Below are 17,904 nucleotides of genomic sequence, written 5' to 3' on the forward strand. Positions count from 1 at the left end.
CTTGGGCCTTCCCAGGCCCATCAGGCCCATTGGGTCCTGACTGGCCCAAACCTTCATGTCTAGCCAACTCCTCTTGGATCTTTGAGTGTGTCACCTCTTGCATTCCCAAGTATGATTCCATCAACAAACCATTTAGCACCTAAGATATTAGGAACATTAGAGGGGCCCTACACATCTGTATGAATAAGATAAAATGGAGAAGTGCTCACTTTATTGCTAATAGGAAAAGGTACACTCTAATGTTTGACAAGCTCACACACCTCACAATGAAGATTCTCCATATTTAAATTTTTAAACAAGGAAGGGAACAATGACTTTATGACCTGAAATTAAGGATGTCCAAAACGACAATGAAACAACTAAATTTTTTCTATGTTGGTCATAGAGGACTTGGATATAAAAAAAGTGGCTTTCATTAGGCAAATTTGGATCTTCCATGGAGTAAAGGCCATTCCATTCTCTAACATGTTCGATCATCCTCCCCAATTTTTTGTCCTACAATATAAATGAGTTGTTATGAAATATAACATTACATAAAAAGGTTCTTTGTAAGTTTTTAGACATCTCCTGACCAGCTAATGGAGGACCATCCTTGAAGCATCATATAGGGTCAATCACAAGGTCTATGGCAAGGAGAGTGGAGGAAGATGGAGAGCACACCATGCCTAAAGCCATGATCATCATGTGTGTGAATTTTGAGCCTTTCCTTAAGCCTATCTAGTTATTTGCTTTCTTTTCCATGTTTGCCTTTGTATTTTGGGGCACATTAGATATTAGGATTTTATTTTATATTTTTATTTAGCCTTTGTATTATGAGGCACAATTAGTATTAGGATTTATTTTGGGACTTAGACCTTGACTTGTGAGGTCAAAGTCCATTCTTTTTCTTTTCTAGACCTAAGGGTATTTTATTCTTTTAAGAGAGATGAGAGTCCATTACATTTGGGCTGCATTTAGGGTGAGGAAGCCTTAAAATTTTTGGTCAAGTCCCCTAGAAACCCTAGATGCTCTCTAATGGATCATCTTGAAGAAGATTGTTGTTTTCTCCAAGTTGAACAGTCCAAATCCCTTATTCTCTTGAGGTTCTTCACATCAATGGAGGAATGAAGGAGATTCAAGCTTCAAAGCTTGAAGATGCAACTCAAATAGGTTCGGTTTCTCTAGAAGGAGAGAAACTTGAGGAACCAAGAACAAAGGAGAAGTTCCTTTGTGAAGCTTCTAGGAGAAGGAAGATTCTCCATGGTTTTTGGGACTCTTGAATGAGAGAGAATTTCTGAATTATTATTCTTATATATGTTAAAAGAGAGAGAAAGAGTTGGAGTTACAAATATATAGAAGTAAATAGCTTAGGGAGCAAACTAACCTTAACCATGGTTCACTAGGAACCATGGTTGGGTTGCTTGATCGTCCAAGCTAGTTAAGAAGCTTGTGGAGCAAGCTTCTCACTTAACTTGCTTGGGAAGCAAGCTAAAGAGAAGCTTGTAGCACAAGCTTCTCAAAGCTTTGAAGGTAGGGAAGAAATTCAGCCAAGGAAAGGAGACTAGGCAAGCTAGGAGGCCAAAGGTCCATTTTGCTCACTTTGATTATTTCAAAAATGTTTGATTTGGTTTAGTTAGGTTCATCCAAAAATGATGTGACCTAACTAAATCAAATCTATGAAAAATTAGGAGCAAAATGAGTCCAATATGTAAAATTTTGCCTAGGCCTAATTCTGGCCCAATTACTAGTCACACCCTCAAGCATTGCTAAATGCCACCCCACTTCTACTACTGAAAAACTAGAAAATAAGTGTACTTCAAAATTAGGTTAAATGGAGTAAAAGTCTCCAAGTAACCTACCCTAAAAACAATATACAATGATCTACAAAATGAAATAAAGTGCCTCACAAATACAAAGGCAAAAATAAGCCTATACAAGGTATCTATGTACAAACTATATACAATTAGAACTATGTCTCCTCTTCATAATAAAGTAGTCCAAATGAAGAGTACCTTGGGCTTAGAGAGCCCACTAGTCTTCAAGTTGTCCAACTCTTCTTGTATGCTATTGGTCATAACTTTAGTGATTAGGCCATTGGCCCGTGGTCCATCACTCTCTTCTCTCTATAAATACTCTAAGCCTCCTCCTTGTTACCGCTTTGGAATATATGTATTTTGAGAGAGCATTTTTTTCCTTAAAAGTTTCCTTAGTCAATTTGGTCCTCACGACCACACTCTTCTTCTCTCTACCCTAGAGTGACCTTAGGTTCTCTTGGGTGGCCTCCACCAACCCTTGGTGGAGAGAGCTAGCCAAGAGCACCAAAAACACCATTTATCCCCCTTCTCCCTTATTTGTCCACTTCCCTTTCCTTTTCACCCATTTTTGTCTTTTCACCACTCTTGAGGAAACATCCAGCCATCATTCTTCATCCTAGTCCGTGGAGAAAGAGGGAGCTCCTCCTTGGATGTCATTGAACACACCATGGAAGGAAGGAGTCCATCACCAACTACATTTATAAGGATTCCATCAATTGTGAAAATTTTCTTGTTTCTGGGGCGTGGGAAATATGTGGAGAAGTGTCTAGGGATTGGTGTCATATGGTTTGTGGCTCTAGAATCTAGAATCCAATAATGGTTAAATGATGTATTTAAGAAATTAAATCCAAAAGAAAATGGGAACTTAATAGAGTATGTCAATAAACACAGACTTGTGGGTTTCTTCAATTTACTAAGAAAAGATTTTACCCTCTCTACCTCCTCATGGTTGAGTTGGATGGATCCTTCTTGACTTTTAGGACCAACAACAACATGAACCTGCCCCTTCTCCTTGGGGGCCTCCTTTGTGTCCCTAATCTTTGCTTTGAGGTTTTTCATGCAACTTCTAACATTTTTCCCTCATGTGCCATGGCTTGTTGCAATAGGTGCACCATACTCCTTCATTTTTCTTCTCCTTATTTGGAAGAAGACCTACTTTCTTTTGTTCCACAACGATGATTATTGCTCTTTCAACAATCATAGTTGAACTATCAGCAGTTGAGGCCTCTAACATTAGGCTCTTTCTACTCTCTTCACTCTGAATAATTGCCACCACTTCATTGAGTCTATAAACCTTTTCCTTTCCCAATATTTGGATCCTAACTTGATCATATTCTTGGTTTAGAACTACCAAGAAGTCATACACCTAGTCTTGCTCAATGTATTCCCTTAGAATTGCTGAATTCTTAGAACACTTGGCCTTTATGACCATATAATGGTTCACTTCCATCCATAATGATTCGAGTTGATTAACATATTTTGGGACAGTTTTAGTGCCTTGTTTGGCTACCATAGTTCTTACTTTACCTCATAAATTTGGGTAGCATCCTTTGCTTTATAGTAGGTTTCCTTTACTATAATCCATATTTCCTTTGCAGAATTGAGGAACATGCATGTATTGCTAATTTTTGGAACCATTGAGTTTCATAGCCATGCCATGATCATGGAGTCTTCTTCATTCCATGACTTGAATTTGGAATCTCCTTCAATAGAGGCATCATCAATCAGATGGCTGACCTTTCCTTTCCTTTTTATGATGGTCTTAATAAGTTGAGACCATTTGAGATAATTTTTTTTTCCATTCAATTGATAAGCAGAGTGGACATTCTACAGTTCACTTGTATTCTTGAACTAGTTGTCTCCATTTTCTACGACTAAATTTATAATTTCAACCTTTATAAATATGTGCAATTAAGGTACAGAGAAGTAGACTGATTTAAAGCATGAAATAGTTGGGAAGCGCTCAACAATAAAGGTTGTGATGAGCATTTGGGATCATGTAGTAATGAAGGCTGCAATGAAATTCTAAGGTTGCACAACAATGAAGGCTGCGATTGGATCATATGGTCAGATGCTCCCAAGGATCAGGAGCTCTGATACCATATCAAATTTAGAAGAAATCATATGTTTTCATATATTATTTTAATCATGAGATATATCAGATTTATACATAAGCCTATTGGCTATTTTAGGTAATAGGAGCAACCTATTCTAAGGGACAAATCCATGTGATTGTGGGATTGTTATTCTAGGGAACAAATCCCTATAATTGTGGGATTGTTTCTAAATATACATACTTAGTATTAATAGTAAGATACAACAAATATAAAGAATTAAAATACAGTAGGAATAATATCTAAAACTTCCTAAAATATATTTTGACAAAAATACTAAGTTTTTTTCATACACACACTCTTACTAGGTGCAAGAAGAATAAAATTCATGGCTTATTATTGGAGGATGGGTCTTTTGTGGGGAATATGAACTCAAAGTTAATCTTGCCAAATCTAGATTTATTTTCTCCAAGGGTGTCAATGAAGAGAGGAGAGACATCCTTGTTGATATTCTTAGCATTAGACATGCCCTTAATATTGGCACTTACCTTGGTTATCGCCCTCTTATAGGTCGTGTAACAAAAATTGATTTTTGGCATGTGGTTGAGAAAATTTAGAGACAACTTACTTCTTGGAAGAACTAGCTTTTAAATCGAGCAAGCCATCTTTGTCTTACTAAGTCAATGCTTGCTTCCATTCCTACGTACATTATGCAACCTTTTTGATACCATCAGGGGTCTGTAATACCATTGATCAACTATGTAGATCTATGTTGTGGCCTAGTAAAGCTTCATCATAACCTTGGAATTTAGTTAGTTGGAAGGACATTATCAAACCAAAGAATACTGGTGGGTTGGGCAAGTGCGTGATATATGTGCATCAAAATATCTTTATGGGGCAAGCTGATTTGGGACTTCTTCTATAATAAAGATAAAACATGGGTTTAGGTTCTATCTCACAAGTATCTACAAAATAAGGCCATCCTTACTCCCTCATTCACTCATAAAGCATCTTATACTTGGAGGAGTATTGTCAAGGCTACTAATGAACTTCAATATGGGTTTGGACATCGTCTTGGTACAGAGCAATCTAGTTTTTGGTATTCTAATTGGTTAGGAACAAGAGCTTTCTACCATAAGATTTTGTTTGTTCAAATCCATGATACCAATCTTATTGCAGCAAAGTTGTGGAATGATGAATTTACAACTTCTTGTTACATCACTTCCTAATAGAGTGCGTAATTTAATTATTGATGAGCCTATCCCTTCACAGCCCATTGGGAATGATGTTATTGTTTGGTACGATAATAACCAAGGGGACCTATACAACTGCCTCAGCTTATAACTGGTACTTTTTCCAAATTGATGCTCCCTATCCTATTTGGAAGGGAATTTGGTGCATGGTTGCTATTGAGAAAATTATATTCTTCTTTTTCCTAGTATCTAGACTTGTCAGGATATCCAACAATGGATTACAACTATTTTACTGTACAAGCCATCTTCTCCCATTCTTTCAATTATTTAGTGCTTGTGGAAATGACATAACAATTTCATCTTTGCAAAGAATAAGTGGAATATCCAATACATTTTCCCCATGATCCGTCATACAAATATTGAGCTAGAATTGTATTGTTCAAGACTATACCACCTGCTGAGGCATGGAAGCTACCAAATCAGTCATGTATAAAGTTAAATGTTGATGGCTCTTGGCTAGCCCATAATGCTATGGGTGGAGGTGGTGTAATTAGAGGTACATAAGGGGATTGGCTATTTGGTTTCTCTAATCACTATGATTTGGGTGACTCCTTATATACTAAAATTTTGGCATTAAAGGATGACCTCCAACATGCTTGGGTTTAGGGCTATACACAGGTCCAATGAGAGGCGAATTGTTTATATGTTTTTAATATGGTTAACAATTTACATAATGATAAAGTAGATATGCATTGCCATAAGGACATGTTATATGCAATTAAGGATCTACTCCATCTTTCTTGGGAAGTTGCATTTTATCATATTAATCACAATATCAATGATTTTGCAGACAAACTTGCATCTTTGGGAGCACGTAAGGAATCTTTGTCTTTTTTCCTCAATGTAACAAAAAAATAAAATAAAATAAATATATAATATTACAAGTTTCACATTTTAAACCAATTCAAAATTGATTTAAAATCTTATTCTAAAATTGAAAATGAACATTGTTTAAAAAAGTCAAAACGATCCATATGTAAAAGATAAATAACCAAAATAAACATTTAAAAAACAAAAAACTAAAATAAATTTTAAAAAATAAAATAAAAGATCAAAGTATAATTCAATTTATAATATATTATAAATTTTAGTTATCCATTTCTATATCTATTTCTTTGAAAAAAAAATTTGTAGACACTTTTCTTCAATGAAAAGTTGTTTTTAAGAATTTTTATTTATAAATTAAATTTTAATATTTTTAAACTAAATTATTAATAATTAAAAATAATATTGTTTACAAGGTAAAATAGTATAAATTTTAAATATAACTTATACATAATAAATATTTAGCCTATAAAATATAAAGAATAAAATAATAATATATATAATGTAAATCTAAATATAAAAGATATTTAAAATATTTATGTATTCTAAATTTTAATTATAATATAATGTATATATTAAAAATATTATTATTTATAATTATATAAAAATAATCATTCATATTATATCATATATACATATAAATTAAAATACTAGTTATAACCGTATAATAAAATATTTTTAATTTATATAATTAATTAATTCTGTATTAAAATTATTTATCCAAGATTAAAATGCTATTTCTCCTAAAAATAAAAATATAAAAGAAACTTACTTGATTAATCAAGCTCCTCCTCTTGCATAAAAATAAATAAATAAATAAAAAATGGAGCTCCTCCTCAGTGCCACCGCTAATACAATTCTTCTGGGAAGGCAAAATTTCTCTGACCATTCCCATAGAAACGATCTTCAATTATATTTTGTCTTCTGCAATCGAAACTCTTGCTTCTTCTTCTCAAATTTAGCTTCATGAAAGCGTAACTGTTTCTTGCGTCTTTTTTTTCCATCATCCAACATGGTACTCACCATCACTCCTTCCTCGTACGTTGTTGATGTGCATAAAAATTTGGCTTTTTTTTTTTTTTAAATTTTATTTTATTTTCTCAGGAAAAAACTAGTGGCGCTGACAAGTACAACGTTGAAACCGCGGAAATCTTGGCAAACGAGGCACAGGTTCGGACCCACTTCCCAAGTTCGATTTTTTTTGCGTACCCTTTTGTTCACTCTTGTTGTTTCTGTGCTGTTCAGAGTTTGCCTGTTACTGAGGCCACACCCATATTCGAGCAGCTTCTGCTATTGTTTCCTACTGCTGTGAGTGTTCTTGTTGAGTGCTTTGGTTGGTTGTTATTGAGAGCAATGTGTGTTTTTGACTGTGTTTTGTGATTGAAATCATCTTGCTTCATCTGCTATGGGGCTGATTTTTGTTGGTTTTCAGGCCAAGTTTTGGAGGCAATATGTGGAGGCACATATGGTTGTAAATAATGATGATGCGGTCAAACAGATTTTCAGTCGGTGTTTGTTGAATTGCCTTCAGATTCCTCTATGGTATGTTGTTTGCTCAATCTTATTAATGGCATTGTGTATTAGGAGTTTTATTATTTTTACTCTCCCTTTTGGATGTATTGTTATGAACCCTTATGTTTTTTTGGCTCATTTAATCAATAATTTGTAGAGTGGCATGGGAGTTAAATTATCAGTCTATTTAGTAATTCAAGCCTGTGCTACTAAGAATTAGTATGTAGCTACTAGCTACTTCCCTTTTGGTTGGTCACCACTCACCAAGTAGGATGGATATGTAGATTTAACATGGAACTTTGGGCTGGGGGTAGAGGTGGAGAGGTTTCTCGGAAGAGGATGGACTACAAGCCTACTGCTTGCTGTGTATCTGCATTTCTGTTTGATTAACCAAAATGAGTAACTTATTTCAGCTGGGTATCTTTAAGGTTTAATTGGTATGCTTACATTAGAGGACCCGTTCCAATTTTTATTCATAGATAGCCTTGCAAGGAAAGGGTAACTTCTTTAAAGTATTGGACAGTTAACATATAAGTATGACACTCAGAAATAATTAAATCATAGGAGATCTTGAAAAATTCTCAATTTCTGTGGCAGGTGTTTTGAAGTTCTTTATATTTTAGTTGTTTCTTTTTTCCCGATATGAATGGCTGTTATGTCTTGTATTATGTGTTTCATCTTCTCTATCTTATTTATGTTTGATATTGGATTTGTATCCAGACTTGTGAAAATGAATGAAGTAACCTGCTTATTTGGTCTGTCTTGTGGTCCATGCAAATGATGTTTTTAGTTTTTGTTTCAATCTTTCATCTCATTTCTTATCTTTGGTTTATAGGCGATGTTACATTCGTTTCATTAGAAAGGTCAATGACAGGAAGGGCATAGAGGGTCAAGAGGAGACAAGAAAAGCTTTTGATTTTATGCTTAACTATGTTGGTAAGTTGTTTTCCTTTTTCCTGTTTGCATGGTCTTAGTTGTCATTGGATTGGAGTAGCACCTATTTAGAAGATGATGGAAACTCATGGAAGGTGATTTTGTCATGTGAGAACATGAGAAGAAAGCAATAGAGAGTTTTGTGAAAAGAAGATTGATAGAGATCCCACTATGAAAAGTGGGTCAAAAGATAGACTAACTGAATTGGTAGAGAAAAGACCTACAAAAAATTAGGAGACACCAATAAAAATATATTGCTTTATGTGGTTTTACTGGAAATATGCTTTTTGATGGTGCTTGTTAGATATAAAATCATTTATCCATCATCACCCTATATATTAGAGCTTCTATGACCATGTGGTCTACAGTTCAATCCTTGTTTCTCTCATTCTTCTAAATAAATGTTTGATTCAAGCAGCACAAGGTAGAGTCAGCTTATGCATTGTCCATGCTTAATTCATGGTATCAGAGCTTCTATGCCCATGTGGTCTAGAGTTCGATCCTTGTTATCTCATTCTTCTTAATATTAATTAGATTTCATCACAGGGTTGGGCTGTTGATTGTCCACACTTCAAGCTCAAGGGGCTCTTGTGTGAGGAGTGTTAGATATAAAACCATTTATGTGCTTTCAAACAATGACATATGCGTTTGGGATAACTAGCAAGTATCTGTACATTGCATAGATATTTATAAATACAGGACAATGTGAAAATATAAATTTACAAAATATTTATAGAAAGATTGTTTTACAGTTTTACTGTTGAAATATTGTTTTTATTATGATTTGCAATTTTGCAAATATCTCATTATATTTCATGTTGATTAAAGATATTTAAATATTAGTTGAAATAAATAAGGAAACTAAATCTGTTTTGATTGAATAGGTAATTTACAAGAAAAAAATATTGATTTGATATATAAACTCATAAGATGTGTCATAAACTCTCAAAATGAAGACATGTGACTACCCCTCAGAATGGTTATCTGTTTTTTAAGAATGGGGACTCAAATGTATAATATAGGAATCAATTGGTTCAAGACAGTTTAATGGCACTGACTAATCCATGTAGCCTATCCCACCTTGTTGGATAAGGCTTTATTGCTATTTTTGAATGAATAATGTATTGATAAAAATCTCAGTGGCTTTTATCTTTTTCTACTGGATGGGGACACTGTTTGGAATCCTATTTATTAAATAGTTCAATTTCAATGTAAAAGAAAGTACACATTTTAAGGAGACAGATTAAAGTATAACTAGTCTGATTTAGGCTGGCTATTGGGGAATTGCATAAGTTTTGAATTTTACTAGCTATAGATAGAATCTCTTGACAATTTGAATGTTTATTTTGGAAAATTAGGTTAAATGAAAACTGATTTCTACCTCATAATACAAAGAGATCATACAAGATATATATAGGAGACTTATGCTATTTTAGGAAATATAATAACTCTATTTTATTCTAGAATCCCTTGATTTATGGGATTGTTCCTAATTATTCAAATCTGTACAGATTACAAGGAAATATACAGATTTCCTAATTTATTCTTTCCTAAAATACTATTTGATTTCCCACACTCCCCCTCAAGTTGGTGAATAGGTGTTTTCCATTCCCAGCTTGGATACAATTTTCTCAAAATTGTGGCTGCCCAGTCCCTTGGTAAGAATGTCTACAATTTGGTCTTGAGAGGACACATATGGAGTGCATATCAAGCCATTATCAAGCTTTTCTTTGATGAAGTGTCTGTCTACTTCAATATGCTTTCTTCTATCATGCTGCACTAGGTTGTGGGCTATGCTGATTGCTGACTTATTATCACAATAGAGCTTCATAGGGCCTTCCTATTTTATCCTCAAGTCTTCTAAGATGATTTTAAGCCATAGCAACTCACATATGCCTTGTGCCATGGCTTTGAATTCCGCTTCAGCACTGGACCGAGCCACTACACCCTGTTTTTTGCTTCTCCAAGTTACAAGATTTCCTCCAAGAAAGGTGCAATATCCTATAGTTGACCTCCTATCCACAATTGACCCTGCATAATCAGCATCTGTATAGGCTTCAAGCTTCACATTACCATTCCTTTTGAATAGAATTCTTCTTCCTGGAGTTCCTTTAAGGTACTGTAAAATTCTGTGGGCAGCTTGTAAATGGGTCTCCTTTGGGCTATGCATAAATTGGCTAATTAAACACACTGCATAGGCAATATCTGGCTTGGTATGAGACAAATATTTAAGTCTGCGCACTAATCCCTGGTACATCTCTTTGTCAACAGCAACATCTTTTACATTTCCAAGCTTTAGGTTTGGTTCTAATGGGGTACTAGCAGGTTTGCAAGCTGTCTTGCTAGTTTTCTTGAGCAAATCAGTGATATATTTCTGCTGGGATATAAATATCCCTTTCTTGGAGTGGGCAACTTCAATTCCCAAAAAATATTTCAGTTTTCCCAAGATCTTGATCTCAAATTCCTTGCCCAAGCATTGGCTCAACAATTGCTGCTCTTCTTTATCATCTCCAGTTAATATTATGTCATCCACATACACCAATAACATTGTTACTCCCCCTGACTTGGAATGTTTAAAGAACAAAGTGTGGTCCCCTTGTCTTTGTTTGTAACCCAAACCTATCATAACTTTAGTAAACCTACCAAACCATGCACGGGGGGACTGTTTTAGCCCATATAATGCCTTTTTCAACTTGCAAACAGTGTTGGCAGCAACATCTCTACCATATCCCGAAGGTATCTCCATATAAATTTCTTCTTCGAGGTCTCCATGTAGGAAAACATTCTTAACATCAAATTGTTCCAAGTTCTAACCATAATTGGTAGCAAGAGACAATATCACCCTAACTTAGTTCATTTTAGCAACCGGAGCAAAGGTCTCCAAATAATCAACTCCATAGGTTTGGGTGAACTGTTTGGCAACTAGTCTTGCCTTATATCTCTCAATTGATCCATCAGCCAGTATTTCACTATATAGATCCACTTACGTCCAACCGGTCTCTTTCCTATTGGTAAGGTGACTAACTCCCAAGTGTTGTTCTTCTCCAATGCTTCCATCTCTACATCCATGGCTTGCCTCCATTTTCTGTCAAACAATGCCTCAGATAGGGTATTAGGTACAAGTGTACTGTTTAGGTTTACTAGGAAGGTTTTCTGGGCAGGAGAGAAATTTTTAAAAGACAAGTAATTTGAGAGAGGGTAGAGTGGCTGTTTGGTGCATTTTCTTGTCCCTTTTCTAATGGCAATTAGGAGGTCAAGATCATTTTGGGTTTCAATTTCAACCTGCATAGTTGGAGAAAAAATTATGACCTTTTTTTGTGGAGTCGAGTTGGATTCTTGAACATGGCTTGATCCTGGAATGGCCTTAGTCTTCCTTGAGTACACCAGCTTCTTACCAAATCTCTTATCTTCAACATATCCTTGATCATCTTCACAATTAATTTCACTTTCTTGACCAACTTCCTTTTCTTGACCAATTCATTGTCCAACTTCACTTCCTTGACTTGTTTCACTTGGTACAACTTCAATTTGATTTGGTTTAGGTTCAATTGTCAAGTCTATCAAGTCTGGAAGAGTGGGAAAACCATAATTACTTTCTTTGTCTTCCTGGAAACTCTCCCCCTGAAGATAAGGTTGATTGAAATAGCCCTCTTGTTCATTGAAGGTAACATCCCCAGACACAAATTTTTTTGGATGGGAGGTGGTAACATTTATACCCTTTCTGAGTGGATGAGTAACCAACAAAGACACACTTTAAGGCTCTAGGATCAAGTTTCCCCCTGTCTGTACTATGAATATGGCCATATGAGGTGCACCAAAAAACTCTTGGTTTAAGATTATATGTAATGGAGAGGTTTGGATAGAAAGATGACAAAGCTTCCATAAGGCTTTTTGATCCTAAGACACTAGAGGGTAGTCTATTGATAAGGTGTGTTGCTGTAAGAACAACTTCCCCCCATAAATTTTTTGGGACACTATTTTGGAACAACAATGCCCGAGTTTGATTTAATATATGCCCATTTTTCCTCTCTGCGACTCCATTCTACTGTGGTGTTTTGACACAAGAAAGCTCATGAATTATACCTTCTATTTGACAAAAAGAATTAAGGACATGATTGAAGTAATCTTTGGCATTATCTGACCTAAGTCTCTTAATATTAACACCAAACTGATTTTTTATCAAGGAGTGGAAGTTTAGGAAGACAAAACTGACTTCAGATTTTTGTTTAAGTAGGAAGACCTAAGTGACCCTTGTACAATCATCTATAAAGGTGACAAACCATCAAGCACTAGACACATTTGGAACATTAGAAGACCCCATACATCAGTGTGAACGAGATAAAAGGGAAAATTGCTAATTTTATTACTTATTGGAAAAGATACACGCTTGTGCTTAGCAAGTTCACACACCTCACAAGTCACAATGAAGACTCTCAACATCTAACTTGGTAAATAGAGAAGGAAACATAATTTTGATAACTCCAAAAGAAGGATATCCCAGCCAACAATGATAAAGCATGATTTTTTCTTTGTTGGGCATCATAGATTCAGATATGAAGGAGTGAGAGATCTTGTTCTTGCTGGAAAGACTTGGACCTTTAAGATAGTAAAGGCATTCCATTCTCTAGCACGTCCAATCGTCCTCCCCAAATCCTTGTCCTGAAATACACAATGATCGTTGTAAAAAACATTACATGACAAATCCTTTATAAGTTTTGTATAGAGACTAGGTTGGTGGACAACTTTGGGACATGGAGAACATCTTTTAAGATTATTAAAGGATTGATTTGTATATTTCCTTGACCAGCTACAGTTATAAGGGTTCCATCTTCTGTGACAATTTTCTGGTTGCTGGGACATGGGAAATATGTGGAGTAGTGTTGGGCTAATGGTGTCATGTGGTTTGTGGTTCCAGAGTCCAATATCCAATAATGATTAAAGGGTGTATCTGAGACATTTAATCCAAAAGAAAGTGGAAACTTATCTAAGTATGCCAAAGAACACACACATTTATGTTTTTCCAGCTTACTAAGAAGGGTTCTCATCCTTTCTATCTCCTCTTGGTTAAGATGAGTAGTAGCTTCTGGTTTTTTTTCTTCATTTGTTCCAGCAACAACATAAACTTGTCCTCCCTTCATTGAGGAGCCTCCTCTGTATCCCCCTTCTCGGTCTTGATTTAAAGGCTTCCCGTGCAACTTCCAACACTTCTCTCAAGTATGACGGGGCTTATTGTAGAGACCATCACCTTTCTTCTCCACATTTGCTAATCCTCCTTTCTTCTGTTCGGCTATCATGGCCAAAGTCTGATCTCCTTTATGGTCAGCCACCATTGTTGAGTTCTCTACTGCTGGACTCTCTAACATGAGACTCCTTCTACTTTCTTCACTTCTCACAATAGCCACCACTTCATTGAAGCATGATACCTTTTGCTTCCCCAATATTTGAATCCTAACTTGATAAAATTCAGGATTCAAACCAACAATGAAATCATTAACTCTGTCTTGCTCGATATAGTCCTTGAGAAGTGTTGAATCTTCAATACATTTGGCTTTTATGACTCTATAATGGTCTAGCACCATCCATAATGATTTCAACTGATTGGCATATTCTGTAATAGTCTTGTTCCCTTGTTTTTCTGCCAAAGTTTTCACCTTTACTTCATATACTTGAGCAACATCTTTGGCTTTAGAGTAGGTTTGCTCTACTTTATCCCAAATCTCTTTTTCTGAGTTAAGGAACATGCAGGTGTCACTAATTTCTGGAATCATTGAGTTCCACAGCCACACCATGATCATTGAATCTTCCTCATCCCATGTAGTAAACTTGGGATCCTCCTGTTTAGGTCCAGACTCCGTCATGTGACTCAACTTCCCTTTTCCCTTCAACGCTGTACGAACACGTTGGGCCCACTTCAAATAATTTCTTCCATTTAGTCTATATGCTGAGTGAATATTCTGCAGTTCTCCAGGATGATGGGATTGGGTATTCCCTATTTCTGGGGCTGGGTTCACAACTTCCTCTTCCCTTGACATTATAACAAGGTGGCTGGGTGGTGAAGAATAAAAGGAAAGGTTGTGCGATTAAGGCACAGAGAAAACAGTAGGAAAAAAAAATGTGCAATGAGCGTATAGGGAAAGATGCAGTAGCAATGTAGGCTGCCATCTTAGGGTTTACAGTGTGCAGACAAAGCTTCCTAGGTTGGAGGCTCTGATACCATCTGGAAAATTAGGTTAAATGAAAATTGATTTCTACCTCATAATACAAAGAGATCATACAAGATATATACAGGAGAGCTATGCTATTTTAGGAAATATAGTAACTCTTTTATTCTAGAATCCCTTGATTTATGGGATTGTTCCTAATTATTCAAATCTGTACAGATTACAAGGAAATATACAAATTTCCTAATTTATTCTTTCCTAAAATACTATTTGATTTCCCACATTTATCATGAGGGAAGAAGCTGATTGTACTTTGGGTTAGGGTAATTGTATAATTTTTCTTAGACATATTATAATTGTAGACCACTTATGTGATTGAGTTATCCAGCATTTAGTGGATCTCTAGTTATTTAAAATTCTTTAGACTAGTTCCGGCCAACATTTTTTTTATAAATAATTTTATGTGTCTTAGTTAATGCTTAAGCAACTGATTTGTAAGATTATGGGTCTGTTTGTTTAAAAAATATTTCCCTGAAAAAGTGCTTTTTCAATAAAATAATCACTCTTCTACATTTTTAACGTGTTTGTCTAAACTTTATTTATTTATTTATTTTATTATTTTTTTAAATAAGCAGTTTTCTTCTTGTTTTAAGAAGCAACTCTTACAGTATTACCGGCTTTTTAAAGATTTTTTTTTTTAAAACATTTCCTAAGAAATACTTCTTTTTAAGTTTAAACAAATGGACCCAATATTTGTTCTCTTGTATTAGTTCAGTCAGTTAGATTGCTGTATCAGAGCAGTTAGTTAGAGTCTTAGTTAGGTTGTTATATTTTCAGTTGTGAGCTTCTGCAACACTTCATAAATATTGAATGTAAGCAGAAGCTCTTGTGCCTTTTTTGTAATCTTTTGATTCTCAATAAAGCACACTTATCAATTCTCTCACTTTATTTATTATGAATTGGAATCACTTATTGTTGGAGATCCCATATTGACTAGTGGTATGACCATATTAGTGTTTATAAGTAGGGAACAATCCTTACCTTATAAGCCGATTTTTTAAGGTTTAATTAGGCTCATAATCCTCTTTCTTAAGATGATATTAGAACTTATTTTAGCGATTCTTTTTGTTAGGTTTAGGTCACTCACTATCAGGTCGTTATCAAATCATCAGCAAATGTCCAATTCTACAAACTTTACCCTCGAGATGTCTAGTCCTTGGTGTGAGGGGTGTGTTGGAGATCCTATATTGACTATTGGTATGACAATACTAGTGTTCATAAGTGGGGAGCAATTCTCTCCTTACAAGCCGGTTTTGTAAGGTTGAGTTAGACTCATACTTTCTTAAGACATATGTTTGTACATCTCGAAAGCTAGCATACTCCTCCACCACCCACCCCAAAAAAAAAAAAAAAAAACCCCACAAACCAATAATTTGTGAGAATTCACTGAATTAAAATAATTTCCTCTCCATTGTTATTATCATTTGAAGTTATTCAAAATTAGGAGGGAAAGGAATGTATGTCTATTAAATGTGTGTATGAATGAATGTACCTATGTATTATATATATTGAAACTTATCTCTAATGATGTGCTAACAGGAGCAGACATAGCATCTGGCCCTGTGTGGATGGAGTACATAGCCTTTCTAAAATCATTGCCGGTTTGTTTAGTTAGTCTTTCATGTTCTGTGCAATCCTTGGTGCATAATTTGGTATGATTTCTCATCTTTTGGGTTTAAATTCAATAATCTATTGCAGGCTGTGAATGCTCAAGAAGAATCACACAGGATGACTACTGTGAGGAAAGTCTATCAGAAGGCAATTGTTACTCCTACACATCACATTGAACAACTTTGGAAGGACTATGAAAATTTTGAAAATTCTGTCAGTCGTCAGTTGGTAATATATTGTTTTTGAATTGATACTTGATTCAATAATTTGTATTCATTAGTCTGTAGTTGTTCTTCTGTGGTATTAGATAACAATGTTCTAAAGGCATGCAATTTGATGATAAGGTGTTCTGTAGGCTAAAGGACTCATATCTGAATATCAGCCCAAATATAATAGTGCCAGGGCAGTTTACAGGGAGAGGAAGAAGTATGTTGAAGAAATTGATTGGAATATGCTTGCTGTACCACCAACTGGATCCTACAAGGCAACTTTCTTTTTCTTTCCAAATTTTTCTTATAACCAATAATTGTTGCAGGACAATTTCTGATGTTAAATCATCCAATTGAGGATCTCTGTAAAATCTAAATAGGGTGATGAAAGTATTGTAAAGAGGGCTCTGCATTTTGAAATGTTTATCAAATTGCAACTTGATGTTCTTTTTATCTTGTGTTGCATGCTGGTATTGGTTTCATGGTCCTGTCTGCAGTAGTTGGCCATATGCAGGAGTAAAGCTTGAAGTAAATTTGATATTTAGCTGGATGTTTATTTAGTTTAAGAAGTTGCCGGTTAGACTGATTAAGCTGCATGCTTGATGTAAATGGAATGAGCACTTTTAACTTTTTCTACATCTACCATTTGAGATGGCAGTATATTTTATATGTAGCTTTATGCTTTAATTACTTCTCATGTGACATTAACCAAGTGCATTTTGGTAAAAACATTTTTTTTTTGTTTTGCACACAAAGCTAATCTGGATAAACTTATCAATAAGCACTTTTAAGTTTTAACTGAAGAAAATAAATTGGATAAGGAGGTAAAATGAGTGAAACTTCTCCCGTAAAATTAACTTGCGTATCCCAACTTTTTCAAAGGCTTCCTCATCTAATATATCTATTAATTAAGGTGCATATGTTGATTTTAACATCTGAGAAGTTTGATTTATTTTTTCCTCTTTAATTCTCATTTTTTTTCTCCTAGAAGGGCTTGTTGAGAACTTTATCCAAATTAGCTTAGCTCATAATTGTTTTCTTTTTTCAAAATCTTCATAAAGAAAAGCTTTTTCACCTCAATGAGATAATATATGCTTGCCACATCTGTGTCAAAAACTTTGTTAGGTTAAGACACATCGATGATTTAAACTTTATATCTTTAACGCTATCCTCACATAAGAGAGTCCTTTGGCTTGAATCTTGGACAATGTATAGACCCATCTTGTGCTGAAATTTAATTTTATTTCATAGAATAGGACGCTAAGGATCAAATTCTATACCATTTGGTTATAAGATCATGTCATTTATAAACTATCCTAAAAGCATAAGGTGTTGGGTGAAGGCCCATATGTAATTTTTGTGCTTTCTGTATGTCTAGCATCAGGATAAGTTTTATTTCAGTTACTTCTTTTGTTTAGATAAATATTTCTTAGTTACTTTTGACAGGAGGAAATGCAGTGGGTGGCGTGGAAGAGACTTTTATCCTTTGAAAA

General features: G+C 34.9%; 1 protein-coding gene across 4 annotated transcripts in view; it reads left to right on the forward strand.

Moving 5' to 3' along the window:
* Nucleotides 1–6,744: 6,744 nt before the first annotated feature.
* CSTF77 (Tetratricopeptide repeat (TPR)-like superfamily protein) overlaps nucleotides 6,745–17,904 on the forward strand; it is a 32,271-nt gene continuing 21,111 nt past the window's right edge. For 2 of the 4 annotated variants that reach the window (XM_083061039.1, XM_083061043.1), the window contains exons 1-9: nucleotides 6,745–6,940; nucleotides 7,030–7,095; nucleotides 7,171–7,233; nucleotides 7,358–7,467; nucleotides 8,273–8,373; nucleotides 16,131–16,201; nucleotides 16,290–16,430; nucleotides 16,558–16,686; nucleotides 17,858–17,904. In XM_083061039.1, the coding sequence (XP_082917165.1) occupies nucleotides 6,938–6,940; nucleotides 7,030–7,095; nucleotides 7,171–7,233; nucleotides 7,358–7,467; nucleotides 8,273–8,373; nucleotides 16,131–16,201; nucleotides 16,290–16,430; nucleotides 16,558–16,686; nucleotides 17,858–17,904 (731 nt within the window). In that variant the 5' untranslated portion in view covers nucleotides 6,745–6,937. The remainder of the gene's footprint in view (nucleotides 6,941–7,029; nucleotides 7,096–7,170; nucleotides 7,234–7,357; nucleotides 7,468–8,272; nucleotides 8,374–16,130; nucleotides 16,202–16,289; nucleotides 16,431–16,557; nucleotides 16,687–17,857) is intronic. The other 2 variants (XM_083061049.1, XM_083061053.1) reach the window with 1 other exon arrangement.

Source organism: Cajanus cajan, chromosome 1 (assembly GCF_000230855.2).
Source record: "Cajanus cajan strain Asha chromosome 1, NIPB_CcT2T_4, whole genome shotgun sequence".
NCBI classification, from domain to species: Eukaryota; Viridiplantae; Streptophyta; class Magnoliopsida; order Fabales; family Fabaceae; genus Cajanus; species Cajanus cajan.